We start from the raw sequence: 15,585 nt of genomic DNA, 5'->3' as shown, positions 1-15,585 counted from the left end.
CTTTCCATTACCAGCCAGGGACATTAAAAACACTCATACGATCATTTGGCGCCACCCAACGGCGAAACTATGTAACTACAGCTCCCGAGCACTTCCGCTCCTCCAGCCAACAAGGAAGTTCACCACACTCCAGTCTTCGTCTGCGCTTTCTCCGCAAATCTGACACAATATCGTCGTTATTTCTGTGAGGGAGGTGACCGCTCACCTGTCGGTATGGCGATGTCAACCTTTCAGAAGGTGACCCTCGCGACGTGCCTCGTGCTGTGCGTCGCGTTGATGCTTCCCAAAATGCTGTTATCCCGGGGGAGGAAGGATGCTGCCGAGCGGCCGGAGGGTACGTCGCATTTCACGGCTTTTCTTTACTGGTCAGGTTGCCTCTGCGGTTCATATGGTTTATATTTTATATATATATGCATATATATATGGATGAGTATCTTAATTTATTAGATTTTTAAATTGTGTTATACTATTTCTTTTGTTAGTATTTCAATCCAAAATATGTTCTGCATCATTTATGCATCACTTTAGTTGTAGTAGCATTTTCCTCCCTGGAGAGGGCGCCAAACACACACATGACACTATCTACCGTTATAGGTGTATAATATACGAACTGCTTTGTATTTAAAGGGGTTATATTTGGAAAACAAAATATGACTCTGTTGGCACACCTGCACAGACATTAGATGAAGCCTAGCTCTTTACGCAAAGCCTGACTTATTTATTCAGTGAGCGCTGTGCTAGTCAAATAAAAAATGCATTACTTAAAAAAATCAGACAATAAAATGCCTTTCAACAGCAAGATTATTTCTGTGGCACTGACTCCCATTTGGCTCCTCACTGCAGGCTCAGGACGGTTCCCTCCAATGTTGCACCGTCAGATGGCTCCAGAGAGCAGAGGTCAGAGAGCCGCGGGGTCCGGAGCCTCCAGGGCCCACAACACAGAGGCCATAGGCAGAGGCAAGGGAGCAGGAACAGGGGCGGGAGCTGGAGGCAAATCCAACCTGGCAGGACAGATCATCCCCGTGTATGGCTTCGGGATCTTGCTCTACATCCTCTACATCCTCTTTAAGGTGAAGTACTAGCAGCTGGCGAGAAGAAACAGCATGAGATGTACCTAAAAGCTCTTTACTGAAGTAAAAACTAGCTTTCATGTAGCAGCTGTAATTAAACATCTCTCATCATTTACACTAAATTGCGCAAGTCAAAGTATTTTAATGTCAAGTAAAAATGAAACCATAAAGAAGTGAAAAGTGTTCACAGTCTTTTCTGCAAAGGACTGATGTTGTTTGTTATAAAGCATGAAGTCAAACACACACTTCCCTGTGGGGTTGTGGGATTTGCTGTGTTGTTTCTTTAAGAGTTTTAATCCTGATTCTCTCTCTGCTAGATCACGTCTAAAGGGAGCAGCAAGCCAGCAGAGGGGAGGTTCCCTGCATCACGCTCAGAGAACCTCAAGAGAAAGATCAGTAAGTTTTACACACTCTCATTTAGCAACTTTTAATCACTTTCCCATCGTTTTTGCTTTTGTAACTAAGCTGCTAAATGAATCTAATGTTATTTTCTGATGGAAGCGCTGCAGGAGCCACATATTATCACTGTTGTGCTCATTATTGTCTGAAGAGCGCATATAATGATCGTTGTCATTTTATGTAGTGGTAATAAAGTTGAAGAAACACAATTTCCCCTTTTTTGGTTTCCAGCATCGACATCGAGGGAGCATTTCAGTCATTATTAAAGCTGTTTACATGCATTAAGTCACTCGCTCTCAGAAAGCATTTGTGTTTATCTTTGGTTTGTTTTGGTTATTAACCCAATAAGAAAAACCCCAAGGTTGTAAAAAAGAAAATAATACAACTGTACATTGTTCAAATGATTCTGACTGCCTGTGCGTCAGTGCGTTGACCTATATTGTCTGCATAATTTAAACGTACCGCAACCCTTTCTCCTGACTTTGTCCTTTCTTGGCCCTCCAGCTGATTTCCAGCTGGCCCAGCTGCAGGAGAAGCTGAGGGAGACAGAGCTGGTGATGGAGAAGATTGTTTCCAAAGCCCACCACAGTCCTAACAGGTGACCGCACGCCTTTTACAGAAGACAAAAAATTGCAAAACCTATAGAGCTTGTTTGTTTTCATTTCATGCATCCACAATCTCTTCCACAGCAGAGATACAGTGTGGGTATAATTATTTGACTCCCTGCTGAATCTGTCGGTTTGCTCACTTACAAAGAAATGAACAGTCTCTATTTCCAGCTCCATGCTTGACAGCGGAGGGTCATACTCAGCATTTTTCTTCCTCCAAACCCAGCGTGTCCAGTTGATGCCAAAGAGCTCGATTTTGGGCTCATCTGACCACAGCTCTCTCTCCCAAGCCTTCTCTGAAACCTTTGGATGTTCAGTGGTAAACTTAAGACGGGCCTGTGCTGGTGTGTTTACTTCTCTCATTGTTCAGAGAGCTGGCTTTTAAATATATTCATTCAAAGCTTAAACGTTTCTGTTTTCCTGTGTGCAGGGTGAAGGGCGTGATGGCGGACCAGGAGGAGAGCCTCCTTCAGCAGTTGACGGAGATAACACAGATGATGCAGGAGGGTCAGCTGGTGGAGGGAATGGCTCCAGAGAAGAAGCCCCAGGATGAGTGGAAAGGTAAAAGATTATATTTTACCCACAGGAAAATGTTTTCTTATCAGATTTTTAGGAAAGAAAAAAAGCGACTTCATCATCTTCGCTCTCGTTTCCTTTGAATGTGTTTCATTAACTGAATTCTTTCTGTTCCAGCTGTAAAAGAAAGTGATCCTCTTTGATTTCACACTGGTAACTGTTCATCACTTGGGTTCGGGTTCATTTGCTGTCAATTACTTCCTCCACATCCTTTTTGGCTTGTCTTTGTGTTTTTGCCGAATTCACAGGCGGCCTCTGTAGTTGCTGGTGCTGTTTTAAGATGCTTTAAGTTTAAGGGATTTTTCTGTCATCAGCCAGGCTGTTGATTGCATTTCATGTACAGCGATGTTTTCATTATTCAGGTCAGTATTGGAAGTGCTATTCTTACCACATCTAAGCATAGCCACTTTGGCTCTCTCTCTTTCTGAAAGTTGTGTTAAGTGGAGTGCAGCACTGTCCTAAGGAGACTGCCTATAAAGGGGAAATCATCCACTTATAAAAATGAATATTGTTTTAGGCAGAGTCACAGAACGCTGTGATTGCACCTCCTGTCATGATGATTATTTTTGGTCAGCAAGCAAAAGGCAGTTTTTACCAAAGTAAAGAATAAAATGATCCAGCCAGAACACGAGCGATCTGTGTTTGGTTTTAAGTCCTTGATAGTTTATTTCTTCTTCAGAACTTTCTGTACTTTGATATATCTTTGATATATCTATTTCCTGTGCTGTGGTTCTGAATTCCTTTTTTGTTTTCATACTCAGTTCTCTGGTCTCTGTTCAGTGTTTAACTCCAGCTGCAGTCCCATTGAATCCAAAAAGAAATGACTGAAGTGAAGTCAGGAGACCCACTGCTGTGTGTGTGTGTGTGTGTGTGTGTGTGTGTGTGTGTGTGTGTGTGTGTGTGTGTGTGTGTGTGTGTGTGTGTGTGTGTGTGTGTGTGGACAAAAGCCAGACTGATACTGGAGTTTTAGGGCTGACGATTTTTAGAGTGAGAAACTCCAGACTCTAAATATCAGCAGTTTGTCTTTATAAATTAATGCAAACATACAAAATGAATCAGTGGTTGTTTTTCACTTTTCGGCTGCATGTGCTGCAGACAGCAGAGAGTATTTAAAACAATGGCGTAAAGTAATTAACCTCCTAAGACCCGAACTCTTCCACTGCATGAAACAAAGAATTACCAGATATATATATATATTTTTTTTTTTACCTTATTTTTGTTTTTAAGAATAATAAAAGCCACATATGAGGATATTCATTTAAAATTTTGATAGAACAGTAGCAGTATAACGTCCTCGTAAGTGGATATCAGGCCCTTGTAGAGCAAAATTCATTATTTTGGTCTAAATAACCCAAAATGTGATGTCCACATATGTGGACGGCAGGTCCTAGGAGGTTAAAACATTTTGATCTTTTTTTGCCTTGATTAGCATTCAAATCATATTGATGTATATCTGACCACAACAATATGTGAGTCAGGGTGAAGGACTGGAGCGATGACTTCCACCTAATAGTCTGTCCTTAGTTTACTTTAATACACTGAAAGTGGAATTTCAGTAAATCATTTCGATGCATTTGCATGTGAAGAAGTTGATAATTGCTCCTTTATTTCTTTGATTTTAGATTCTTTATTGACCAAAGCATCAAATTAACTGTCCGTTTAACACACCCTTGGAGAGCTCTGCAACAATGAAAACAGTTGCTTAAGGTTGTGGCTTATGCACAAAAAGAACAAATTCAGACCAGACTTTTGTGTGATTTCCAAGTTTTTTTCAAAGTTCTCCCAAGCAACAAGGCACTGCTTATAATTATTTGCCTTTCTGTCAGTAAAGTCTCTCTTTCAGCAACTAACTTTACACTGCACAGGGAGGAAGTGAAGCCAGCGATTCCCTGTATGTCGGAAAATGTTTCATAGGATTTCATATGATTTTACTAAATAGTTTTTTTCTTTGCTTAAAATTAAGTTTTTACCTAAATTTCAGTTACAAAGTAAAGCTGCAATACTGAATGGAAGATAGACAGATATAGATTATCCTTTGCTAACTGCTGTATTTTTGATTTCAAAACAATAGCGATCAGTAATGAGGGGATGCATTTCTGAAAACTTTCCACAGATTATCCAGAAGAGCCTCATCCATACTGGGAACATTCCCACTGCTGTTGTAAGGAGCACCACCACAGTCCACAGACAGAGGCAGAGAGAACAGAAGGCGACGGGGCCGACCTGCTCGAAAACCTCCCTGCAGACGTCACAGGTGGAGACGTGGTCGAGGAAGCAGAAGATCTGAGCGAAAGAGCTGCGAGAGAATCTGATCTGACAGCAGCAAGTAGAGACGATGTAGGGTTAGAGAGCGATTTAGGGAAAACTGAGGAGGAAGACATGCACGAACACAGAAAGCAACTGGGTCAGATTGATCTGGGTGTCCCAGAGGAGGAACTGGTTGGAGTCCTGAAAGAGCTGGAGCTCACGCTGAGAATGACATCCGTATTGGAGCAGGAGAAGATTAAGGACCTGGCGCAACCAGTGGACTCGGAAACGGCCTGCAGCTTGGTCAGACGGAGAAACAAGAGGAGGAGAGCAAAGAAAGACACAAACTGACCAACGCGATTCAGATACAGTCAACTTGAGCCGGGGTCTGGTTTGGGAGGGCGGATGGGGTTTTTAGTCTGTTCTCATCAGATTGGAAGTAACATGAAAGCTGGTGATAGCATGACAGTTTCTCCAGCCTTGCTTAACTTTAAGTGAATACATGAGAAAAGATGTGAACAGGGCATATTTTATATCAGTAATATCAGCTTGATCCAGTGGCTGAAAGGTTTATAAAACCCTCATTATCTAATACAGTATTACCCATCTGCATGCATGAATTCATAATGTGCTTCCAGGATTTCTGGTGATGTGCTGAAAAGGTGGACAGTATGCACACAAAACCGTTTGTTAGATCTGTCACGAAGGTCAGAAGGCATCAGTTTCTGCTCCTCTAAGGGGACCTAATGTTATTTTATCTGGTACTGGAAGATGAAGTATATCTAAAATTAAAGAAAAACAAAAAACAAGAGCAAGTAAGACTGAATCAGACCCCAAATGGGAATGCAAATTGTCTTAATACCTAGTGCACAATATTGGGATGTTTGTGCCTCCTCTCACTTTTGTCAGCAATGAAACACTACCATTAAAACTGCAGTCATTTTAAATTTTGTTTGACAGTTTTCCTACTGTGCTCTTGGATTCCTTTGTGTGAGCAAATGCAATAAATGACACTATTCTTAATTTAAGGAACAAAAGTCAAGTTTTCAATTAGACAGGAGTTAGCCGAGTCCTCTTCTCCTCAGTGTTTAATATGAAGAAGTGCCTTCTAAGCAAACCTACTGAGTAAAAGCACCTGAGAATGCACATCAGTGATTAACATGCTGTGAAGATGTTCACACACACTTTCCTGTATATTCTGGTCGTCAAATTATGCCATTTAGCTTTATAGTATCTCCTTTATGGCACTGAGTCAGACTCTTCAGTGATGCCTGCAATGTTAATCGAAGTATCGACACTCGCCGTGAGTCAGCTAATAATATGGAGAGCAGCAGAGGCAGCATTCAAAAACAAAAATGAGTTTATTACTTGTATCATGGTACAATTTAACCATACAAAAGCAACATCACATTGTTTGATGTTAGCAGAGAATATTTTTGATTAACAGTTTAGCAAGTGGCACATCACAACATCTTCGCCCCTCTAAATATTTCTCTTGACTTGCATTAAGTGTCACGTGGTTGTCTGGGATCTACGGGAAGCAGATCACTGTTTGGCGTGCTGCCTCAGTGCTCCATTGGCTCATCAGAGGCCTCTGCAGGAGCAGGTTCATCTGTGGGCTGGGCAACCTGAAACACAATTATTTTTTTCAGTTTTATTTTAGATGGTACACTATAATGTAGTGACATGGAAATGTTTCTCCGGAGCTGGACTGGATAAACCTTTGCAGTACCTTTCTTTGTGGCCTCTCCTCTAGCCCTTCCAGGAATGGGGCAACATCGTCATCGTCATAAATGGTGAACTCCATGTCTTTCCCGACAATGCCGATGGAAACATTCTGAAAGAAAAAGGGCACAGTGCTGAGAAACTGCCTCTGTGCTGCACAAGCTCGTGTCTCGTTTAAGTCAAGACTTGTGCTAGCTGAGTGTGTAAGGTGGTGACGTATCAGGTGGGTGTGGAGGGAGCTGGGGTACCTTGGTAGTGAGGTCCTGCTCAGTAGGGAGGGTTTCTCTGAGAGCACGGAGGCCATGCTGGACCAGTTCATTCAGGATAGCTGACAACAAAACCAACATATCAGTGTGACTATCCACGTTTATATTGTAAAACTTCATTGATGACTAAAATATTTCAACATGTCCCAAAATGCCTCAAGATGCTCATGGCCAAATTACATTAGTTATTTAACAAAACAACAGGATAAGCATTCATTTGCTGTTTAAACTGCTTTAAATGTAAATGTTTGTGAAAAGGTTAAAAATTAAAAACTGGATCTTACAGTCGGAGAATTTATCCATGCATCTCTCCAGGTAGGTGCGTGCAGACTGGGAACGCGCTCCGATGGACATGGCTTTACAGTCAAAGTAGTTTGCTGACGGGCAGGTCTGGAAGATGTGAGGTCCCATGTCCTGTTTGACACAAAACAAATAAATATCAACTGCACTGACTACTGACACCTTTATAGTCTTTCAGCTGCAGATAAAGCTATACATGCATAAATCCAGGCAGATATTTAACAAACAGCAGGCGTGAAACAAACTCACATCATAACCAGCAATAAGGAGTCCAACGCCGTAGGGCCTTCTTCCATATCTCTGTGTTGGGATTTGGGTTTCTGCAGTTTAAGTCAAGAATCGTACGATTCACTTTTTTTCCTTTCTTTTTTTAAAATCCTTTCATGAAGACAACCAGAAAACAGTCTAGTTTCTCTCACTCACACAGGAAACACATGCTATAACATATTAGTATGATTGATAACAGTAGAGAGGATACTGCTGCCAACAAGAGCAACAAGACGTGACGTTGGGAGGGGCCTGTCGAAGACAAATCTGGAGTCCAAGCACTCCTGACGCATGAAGTTACTGTGGGAGAGAAGGTGTAGGAATTGTATTTAAGAATATTATGTACTATAATCATGAGTGACTTACTCTGCACCATCAGTGTCACTGTTACCTACCAGAGCAGCCTGGCATCAGCAGTCAGTCCAGCAATGGAGATACCAATGTGGTTGTCGACATGGAGGATCTTCTTCTGGTGGGCCGCCAGTTCAGACTGGGCTCTCTGCAAGAGAAACATGACACATCAGTTGTGCATTTTCAGTTATTGTGCTTTGACACCAATAACCTGCTGCAGATTTTCTTGGCTGTTGCACTTTAATATACTTCCTATTATAAGAAATAGGCTTTTCCCCCCTTTTCTATAAATAAGACAAGTAGGCAGGATGACACAAATGAAATCCTTTTAATATGTTTAGAGACACTCAAAAACATACTACTGACCCACAAAATATTCAGGAAAGAAGTATAATTGTGTAGATACTTGGTGACAGTGTGTTAAAAAATACAATCCTACAGACTTGTTTTTCTGCATCAGGAACAACGCCTGTATAGTGACCAATTTTCTGGAATTTATCCAAGGCATAAAAAAAACTGCAATGTCATAAGATCACCACCAAACACTGCATGACTGTACCTTTAGCGCCACCAGGACTGCATGCGTTCTGGATTTCAGCCCTACAGTTGCAGACCCTTGTTTCACAGCCTCCATGGCATACTCAATTTGATGAATACGCCCCTGTTCACAGATGGACAGGCTTATTTCACTCATCATGCTACCAAGTGTCAATGATGCACTTAGTCAGTGAAAGACATGACTTACCTGTGGGCTCCATACGGTCACATCGTTGTCGTACTGGTTGCGGAACTAGAATAAAAACAAAAACCAAGCAGTCACTTAAAAACACTAGTATTAAAACATCACACACAGGAGCTGAACTTACATAGTTGTCTTGCATTATCAGCAGTTCTCTTGGTTAGCTACTGTTTCTCAAGGACTGAAGACGGCAACTACAAACGAGACTGTCTGCAGGTTGGACTTTTCCAGAGCCAGGTTTTAAATTACCATCGTGATTAAATTATTTATAAACACGCATCTCTTTACTGGCTCGAAACACAAAACACCAAACTGACTTTAATACTGGATTAAGATCAGACAGCAGCATAAATACTGGAACATGGTAAATGGCAATCATAAAATACTAAATGGATTTCAACTGTCCGTCAAGCCAAATAACAACAGACACGAAAAGCAGGTTAAAAAAAAGGTTATGGGGATTTCTGCTTTTATCGCCTCATCAGCGTCACAATTAAAACGTTGGATTTTGTGTTATTTCACTGTGTTTTTGTATCTGTCGTTTTTTTTTAAAAATTATTATTATTAACGTGTGGGGACAAGAATGATTTGCAATTGCTATGCAGTCATGTTCATACACCATGTCGCACTGCAACGCTCCCATCATACAAAAGTTTGACCAGTTAGAATTTAATGACGGCTAACTGTCATTAGCTAAGTAACCTTTACAGAACATCACTAACATTTACTATAGGAGACTTGCGGAACCATCACAGCCTTCGCAGTGATACATTTCTGCACAAAATAATTATTTCTCTTTTTCTAGCTTTTAAAGCCTAAAGGCCGGTGAAGTGGATTAAGGGAAAACGAAAGTAAGACATTCTACTTCCATCGCTAGTTTCAATGATGCTAACTCAGCCTAGCTGCTGAGCGTTAGCCTTCCAATTCTTGATTCATCTAACAAATATTTAACTCATCATGTTTTAAGAACATTTAATAGGAGCTAAATGAATATTTAGTTAGGCAGACTACGCCGAGTATAAGCTACACGAAGGCTGTTTCTTTGAACACTGTGCGGCTAACGCTAGCAGTGCAGTGTTTTGCTTACTCACAGTGCAGTCAAAAGTTAGCCAGCTAACGTTAGCATTGTGGGAGTAAGTGGACCCGCTTTCAGGATTTCTTGAGTAAATATTATACGTAAAAATATACCGTATCATTTATTCAGTCTTTGGAACTGATGTATAATATGAAACGGACCAAAAAAATGATACATTTAATTCATACGCACCATCTCTGCTTAAGAAAGTGCCTCGTCCCCGCCGCCTGCGCAGTGATCCTCACTTGATTTATTTTCCTGACAGGACGTCAGGGAAACCAACAGAACCCCGATTTCAAATCAGTGATCACTGAGTGAACTTTTGGTTGGTGATGTAAACCCCCCCCCAAGACAAACCAGTCCAATATCTTATTAAAAAACAAAAACAAAAAACAAGCAATCACAATAACAAAAATAATAAGTGCAAAATATAAATTAACCGACAACCCCCCCGGAACACTCACAAAATATCTAAAAAACAAAATTAATAAAATGGAAGTGTATTTTAAATCTTGCCTCTACAAATGTAAATATTATAAAATCAAATAAGACAAAATAAAACAACCGTTTTAATTTGTTAAGATAAATCCAAAACTAATCAATTGCAATGTTGTTGTTGTTTTTTTTTTAACTTAAATAATAAGAAGGATCAACCCATTTGGATAGGAAAAAGTGAACTGAAAGCAGAAACTGAAACTATGAAAAAAAAAAAAAACCCCACAAGAGCTCGTTTTGGAATGAACTGATCTGTGTGAATTAATTAACCATCTTGGAGTGTGCATTAGTTTACTAACGAAATCCGTCTTTCTATATTCTTTTCTACGGAGCGAGCTCTTGGTTGCAGTGATTGAGCATGAACACTAGGCGGCAGCAGTAAATTAGAAGAAGAAACCGAGGCGTCACCGGGGACGCTGTCTTACTGCTGTCGTAGACTTGTTTCTCCATAAAATCCAAAAGAAAATATAAAATTGTCCTATAGACATAATAGTCGGTGCTTGTTTGATATCTTTACTTTCGTTTCTTTTTCTTCGCTAATGGCGCAATAACTTTAATGATGAAAACCCCTTACCAGCTAGATTTGAAGTTTTTTTTTTGTTGTTTTTTTTTGCCTACATTTATAGTTTTCCCAGATGTGTGTGATTCCATTTACTATTTGCCATAAGGTCAAAACAGTACAGGTAGTAATGCAACATTTGTGAACATTGAAAATATTTTTTTTTACAAAGACAGAAGAAGTCCATGTGTTAGTGAAGGCCATCCCTCTCAATTATTCACATATATTATTTCTGTGTCACAGAGCACTTCAGTCAATACCTGTCTGTTTCCTGAAACCATAATAACCCATGACTTTTCATCTGCAGTGCATGAGTTGTCTTTCCTTACAGACAATAATAAACAGGACTAAACCAAAGTAGAAAGTAAAGCAGATTATATATCCACTACACTGTCCTAGAATACACATTTTATGTGACAAGTCCCAGTTTGACTAAGTCAGCAGCCTATTTATTATCTATGATGAAGTTGCTGATGCTACTCCCCAGCTCAGTACCTTTCTTGTTGATTTCTGTCTTTACAGAAGCACCACCATGTTCAGAAAAGACTGGAGTACTTTAAGGAAAATTCTTAAAACTAGCAGGATTCCCCTTTAATCCTTTAAACATGTGAATGAACATAATTTTCAGCACTATTTTAGCAGCTAGAACTTGAAAAAATGGCACTCACACCATTTTTGAATTGTATATCCCTAGGATGGCATATCTTTAAAAAAACTGTAATAATATAATCATTTTGCTACTGCTTATTAGAGCCCAGTAAAATGTCCCTTTGCTGTGGTGTAGTGGTAACAGGTAATGAGGTTGTATCCTGTGTGCTTTCTGTTGAGCACCACAGAAACAGTCCCAGCTTTTGTTCCATTAGACGGGTAAAAGCCAGAAATTGCTGGTCAATAAATGTGGTGTTCAGAGAAATCCTCACGCATCCACTGTTTGTATTGGGCTTTTTCTCTGAGGGTATTTCATACTTTGTGTTGTTTTGCTGTAAAACACAAACCGCCCATTTTCCAAAATGGAAATACTTTGTAACAGCTATCATGAGTGAACGGTATTGATATTTATTAGGCTCAAGTTAATAGTTCATTACTGTTAATAAGGAATAAAGTTACAATTAATAATATTTACTGCATAGCATAATCAGCCACACAATGTTTAACCATGTGCAAGCAGGCAGATGAAGTGGCACAATTCACAGGACTGTTTAACCTTTGTGTCCTGTTTTTTTTTTTTTTTTTTTTATCTGTTCAATTTCGGTTTCTCTAGTTGTTTTTTAAGGTTTAGGCACCAAGACCTCTTGGTTAAATGGTCTAGATTAAATTACAAATTGCCAAATTACAACTGAGACCCATCTCACTGGTACGGCACATGGGTCAGAGTTTGAAGCCAAAGGAAACTGAGGATTCAGAGACCATGTTTTTTAACAGTATAAATATCTGTTAAAGGTTAGTTAATTAATTAATTAATTAAGTTAGTTAACTTTTATTACTGATTGTTAGTTTAAAAGTTATATATGTCACCACTTCAGCTGCTTTCCAATAAAGAAAAAGATTATGGCTAATTCACGAGAAAAAAGGTTCGAGACTGTCTTTCGCCCCAAAAGCAGCGAGACAGAAAATATTGTGTTTAAAATTTAGGTGAGGGTACATAAAGCGTATGTAAAGCGTTCACAAGCGTTGTCACCTTTAGCTGCAGTGGAGCTCAGCATCCTGACCAGAAAATACATAAACGCCAGTTTTGTTTCCTAAAAGTTAACCGTTAACCAAATAGTTCTTGTGCCTTAAAACCTAACAGCCCATGAAGGTCAAAGAAAAGAAAATGAAAAAATTATCCTGTTTTATGTGGGAGCATCATTAGGTCATTGGACAAGGATTTACAGGATTATCTTAAATAAAAGAAAACATCTACCACAACTTAGCTTTGCAGGAATGGTTTTACTTTTCTCTTTTCTTAACTCATTTCATGAGCTTTTCAAGCATTTTTTTTAACTTATTAAAATCAAATCCTATAGGAGATATGGGAGAAAAGCAGTGCTTTCAATAGCTTTTTCCCTTTTTTCAAATGTATATCACAGAGTTGTGCAGCAGCTCTACAGGTGGACAGATGCTGACAGGTTTGTGGGGTTTAGCATAGACACAGTGATACACATGCATTCTACACAGCTCCAGAAACTCTCATGGACATCTTTTCTTCCCTCAGGGATTCTGTCGCTTTCCATGATGTGTGTCTCTGCAGCCAGAGAAATGCCCACTGAACGCCTCATCCTCTCTCATGTCCAATACCCTGCGTCTCGCTGTATTCTTGGCCACCGTTCCCCCATTTCTTTCTTTCTCTTTCTCTCTGTTAATGATATCTGATGTACCCTTGATCCAGAATGGGGGTGGGTGGGGAGTGGGGGTTTGAATTAGTAGGACTGTGCTGACGAGCTCTCCTCCCCTGCCAAGGCAGCAGCAGCATGGCGGCAGCCATTACATCAGTGCGCCAACCTCCTCCTTTGTGATTGAGACTGGAGGAGCTGTGCTTAGCTCAGCATGTTTTTTTCTTTTTTTCCTGGGGGCCTCATTTTATTTTGCCAAGTGCCCCCCCCCCCCCCCCCCCCATTTAATTTTTCAAATGGAGAGCAGCCTGAGTCACTGTGTGATGGGTCCAAGCCACACTGTGGACCCACACATGGTGGTAAGTGTAAGCACACCCATTCTTCTACTCATTCATATCTATCTATCTATCTATCTATCTATCTATCTATCTATCTATCTATCTATCTATCTATCTATCTATCTATCTATCTATCTATCTATCTATCTATCTACATTTTTAGTGATGGTTAATTACTAGAACACTGTTTATCTCTAGTTTATATCATCACTTTAGCACTCAGTGATTTTTTTAAACTATGTTGTGTCTTTTCTTTTGTTGGCAGGACACACCGAGGATTTTACATTACTTCTATAACGTATAATAAAACACATAAACATAATATATAGTAATAATTTGTATCCTGACTGGTGCAAAATTCCGCAAATTCCCAACCTGTGTTGCTAAAAATAGGTCAGCGATGTGTTTTAGCTCGGAAAATGGATGGACTAACTGGTAGGAAAGGTGGCAGCTCTGCCAATGTTGCATTAAGCTGGCAGCTATCCAATGACAAGACAGGTCAGGGGTCTGCAGCCACAGAGCAGAGAGAAGCCACAGCAGCCTATCCTGCTGATAAGTTTTATGGCTCTCATCTGCATGTCGTCATAGGCTTTAAGAGTTCCAGTAGAGCGTGTGTGTGAGAAGAGGTGAGGAGGGAGTCTTGCAGAGATCCTTCTCAGTGCTGTCAGTTTCCTGGTGTTGACGAAAGCACTTATGCAGCATTTCAGTGGCAAACGGCTGAAGACGTTTTTTTCTGCCTAAAAAAAAAAAAGCTGTACGTTATGGGCACTTAATAATATCAGCAGTTACACAGACTGACTCTTTGCTCACTCTATGTGCCTAAGAATAGACGTGATGAAGTAAAGCCACACATCGTGTGTCTCTAATATAATAATAAATATGACAGCGGCAGGTTAGCTATAAGCCACCTGATATCATGCTGAGCTATTTTCGGACTCGATTCGGATTAGCAAAGGTTCAACTCAGTTTAGCGTAGATTTAGGAGAATAGTGCGAGGGTTTGAGTGATGGAACATGACTGTTGAATAGAGGATGAGCAGACTGGTGGCTGAGGTGGAGCTGAAAAGCTGGGTGGAGAGAGTCGTGACCAGCATGCTGTGGAGCACTATCTGTTCTTAGGTGTATAGGGTGGGCACACACACACACACACACACACACACACACACACACACACACACACACACACACACACACACACACACACACACACACACACACACAGACAAAACTACAAAGACACTTGTGGTTAGCCAGGAATCTAAGAATCATGAAGATCCAATAGTAGTGCCAGCAAGGATTACCGTACATCTAAAACCTCCAACAGGGCAAAATTAACCTGCTGTCAAGGTAAAAGCTTTTTCATTTTAGGAATAGAGAAAAAAAACACATTCCCTGACGAAGACAAAACTATATTTATACAGTGGTGACTGGCAACAAGACACAGGTGAAAGAGGATGAGAGACAATTACAAAAGGGTGAAAATGAACAAAAACAGGAAGTAAAATCCACAAGACACACACACAAAAATTCAAAATAAAAAAAGAAAGAAACCACATAAACAACAACTGAGAAACACAAAGTCAGAGAGGAACATATAAGGCAAGTAAAAATAGAAACACATAAGGCACAAAATCCAACAGTTATAAAAAAAGGACCTTGCGATCAGCACTAAGCAGTTTTGAATCCCAGTACTCTTTGGACCTGGAAAAAGTCTAGCTCTGATTTACATTCATATCTCAGTCATATCCCTTCTTAAGTCCACTTACTACACAAGCCTATCATGTTTCATAGCAGACAAAAGATATTGCTACGTTTGCAAAATTAACAGCATGTAACTGACCACACAATGTATATAGGTGTGAATTTTACCCAGTGGAGCTAGTTATTACTAGTCATTTTTAAGTCTGTCTTCATCTTAACCAACTGCAAATGAAAAAAAAAAAGATTTTTAGTGGCACAGACGGGACAATCTGGCTGAAAGTGGAGCCAGTGTCACTGCTAGTGACAAGCCTCTGGTGAACAGAGTGAATTGCAGTCAGAGCAGGAGCGGTACGCCTCACCCAGGCAGACACAACCAAATAGTGAGAACATACAGGGGACCAACATGAAACACACACAGAAAAAAAATATAATGAGGATACAGACAAGATTGCAACATGATGCCATTATGGCTTACATAAACATATACTGGCTTAATTCAAATAGTAATTAATACTGCTCATTGTAAGAAGGAAATGCAGTCTTGGAAGAAGCTGATTT

General features: G+C 40.1%; 2 protein-coding genes across 2 annotated transcripts; one reads left to right on the top strand and one right to left on the bottom strand.

Moving 5' to 3' along the window:
• Window positions 1–98: 98 nt before the first annotated feature.
• On the top strand, window positions 99–5,923 carry ric3b (RIC3 acetylcholine receptor chaperone b). Its single transcript, XM_085462570.1, has 6 exons — window positions 99–334; window positions 844–1,070; window positions 1,388–1,466; window positions 1,974–2,067; window positions 2,508–2,638; window positions 4,767–5,923. The coding sequence occupies exons 1-6, from the start codon at window positions 214–216 to the stop codon at window positions 5,249–5,251; spliced, it is 1,137 nt and encodes a 378-aa protein (XP_085318696.1). The 5' UTR covers window positions 99–213; the 3' UTR covers window positions 5,252–5,923.
• A 319-nt stretch (window positions 5,924–6,242) lies between these two features.
• psma1 (proteasome 20S subunit alpha 1) lies at window positions 6,243–9,901 on the bottom strand. The gene is made up of 10 exons (XM_085462571.1): window positions 9,816–9,901; window positions 8,555–8,599; window positions 8,369–8,470; window positions 7,854–7,957; window positions 7,670–7,758; window positions 7,441–7,511; window positions 7,176–7,305; window positions 6,874–6,953; window positions 6,633–6,737; window positions 6,243–6,528 (listed from the first exon to the last, which is right to left on the bottom strand). The coding sequence occupies exons 1-10, from the start codon at window positions 9,816–9,818 to the stop codon at window positions 6,466–6,468; spliced, it is 792 nt and encodes a 263-aa protein (XP_085318697.1). The 5' UTR covers window positions 9,819–9,901; the 3' UTR covers window positions 6,243–6,465.
• Between the last annotated feature and the right edge of the window lie 5,684 nt (window positions 9,902–15,585).

Source organism: Copadichromis virginalis, linkage group LG7, assembly GCF_057382275.1.
Source record: "Copadichromis virginalis isolate Kocher_CV1m ecotype Utaka linkage group LG7, C_Virginalis_male_GT1.1, whole genome shotgun sequence".
Taxonomy (NCBI): domain Eukaryota; kingdom Metazoa; phylum Chordata; class Actinopteri; order Cichliformes; family Cichlidae; genus Copadichromis; species Copadichromis virginalis.
The sequence above is the reverse complement of the archived record's forward strand: the minus strand, read 5'-3'. Positions and strand labels throughout refer to the sequence as shown.

Coding starts and splice junctions, on each gene's coding strand:
- psma1 (XM_085462571.1), bottom strand. Junction 7,306..7,440: donor TCCTTATTGCTGGTTATGAT/GTGAGTTTGTTT, acceptor TGTGTCAAACAG/GACATGGGACCTCACATCTT. Junction 6,529..6,632: donor AGGAGAGGCCACAAAGAAAG/GTACTGCAAAGG, acceptor ATTGTGTTTCAG/GTTGCCCAGCCCACAGATGA.
- ric3b (XM_085462570.1), top strand. CDS start 214: ATGGCGATGTCAACCTTTCAGAAGGTGACCCTCGCGACGTGCCTCGTG. Junction 1,071..1,387: donor TCCTCTACATCCTCTTTAAG/GTGAAGTACTAG, acceptor TCTCTCTGCTAG/ATCACGTCTAAAGGGAGCAG. Junction 1,467..1,973: donor GAACCTCAAGAGAAAGATCA/GTAAGTTTTACA, acceptor TTGGCCCTCCAG/CTGATTTCCAGCTGGCCCAG.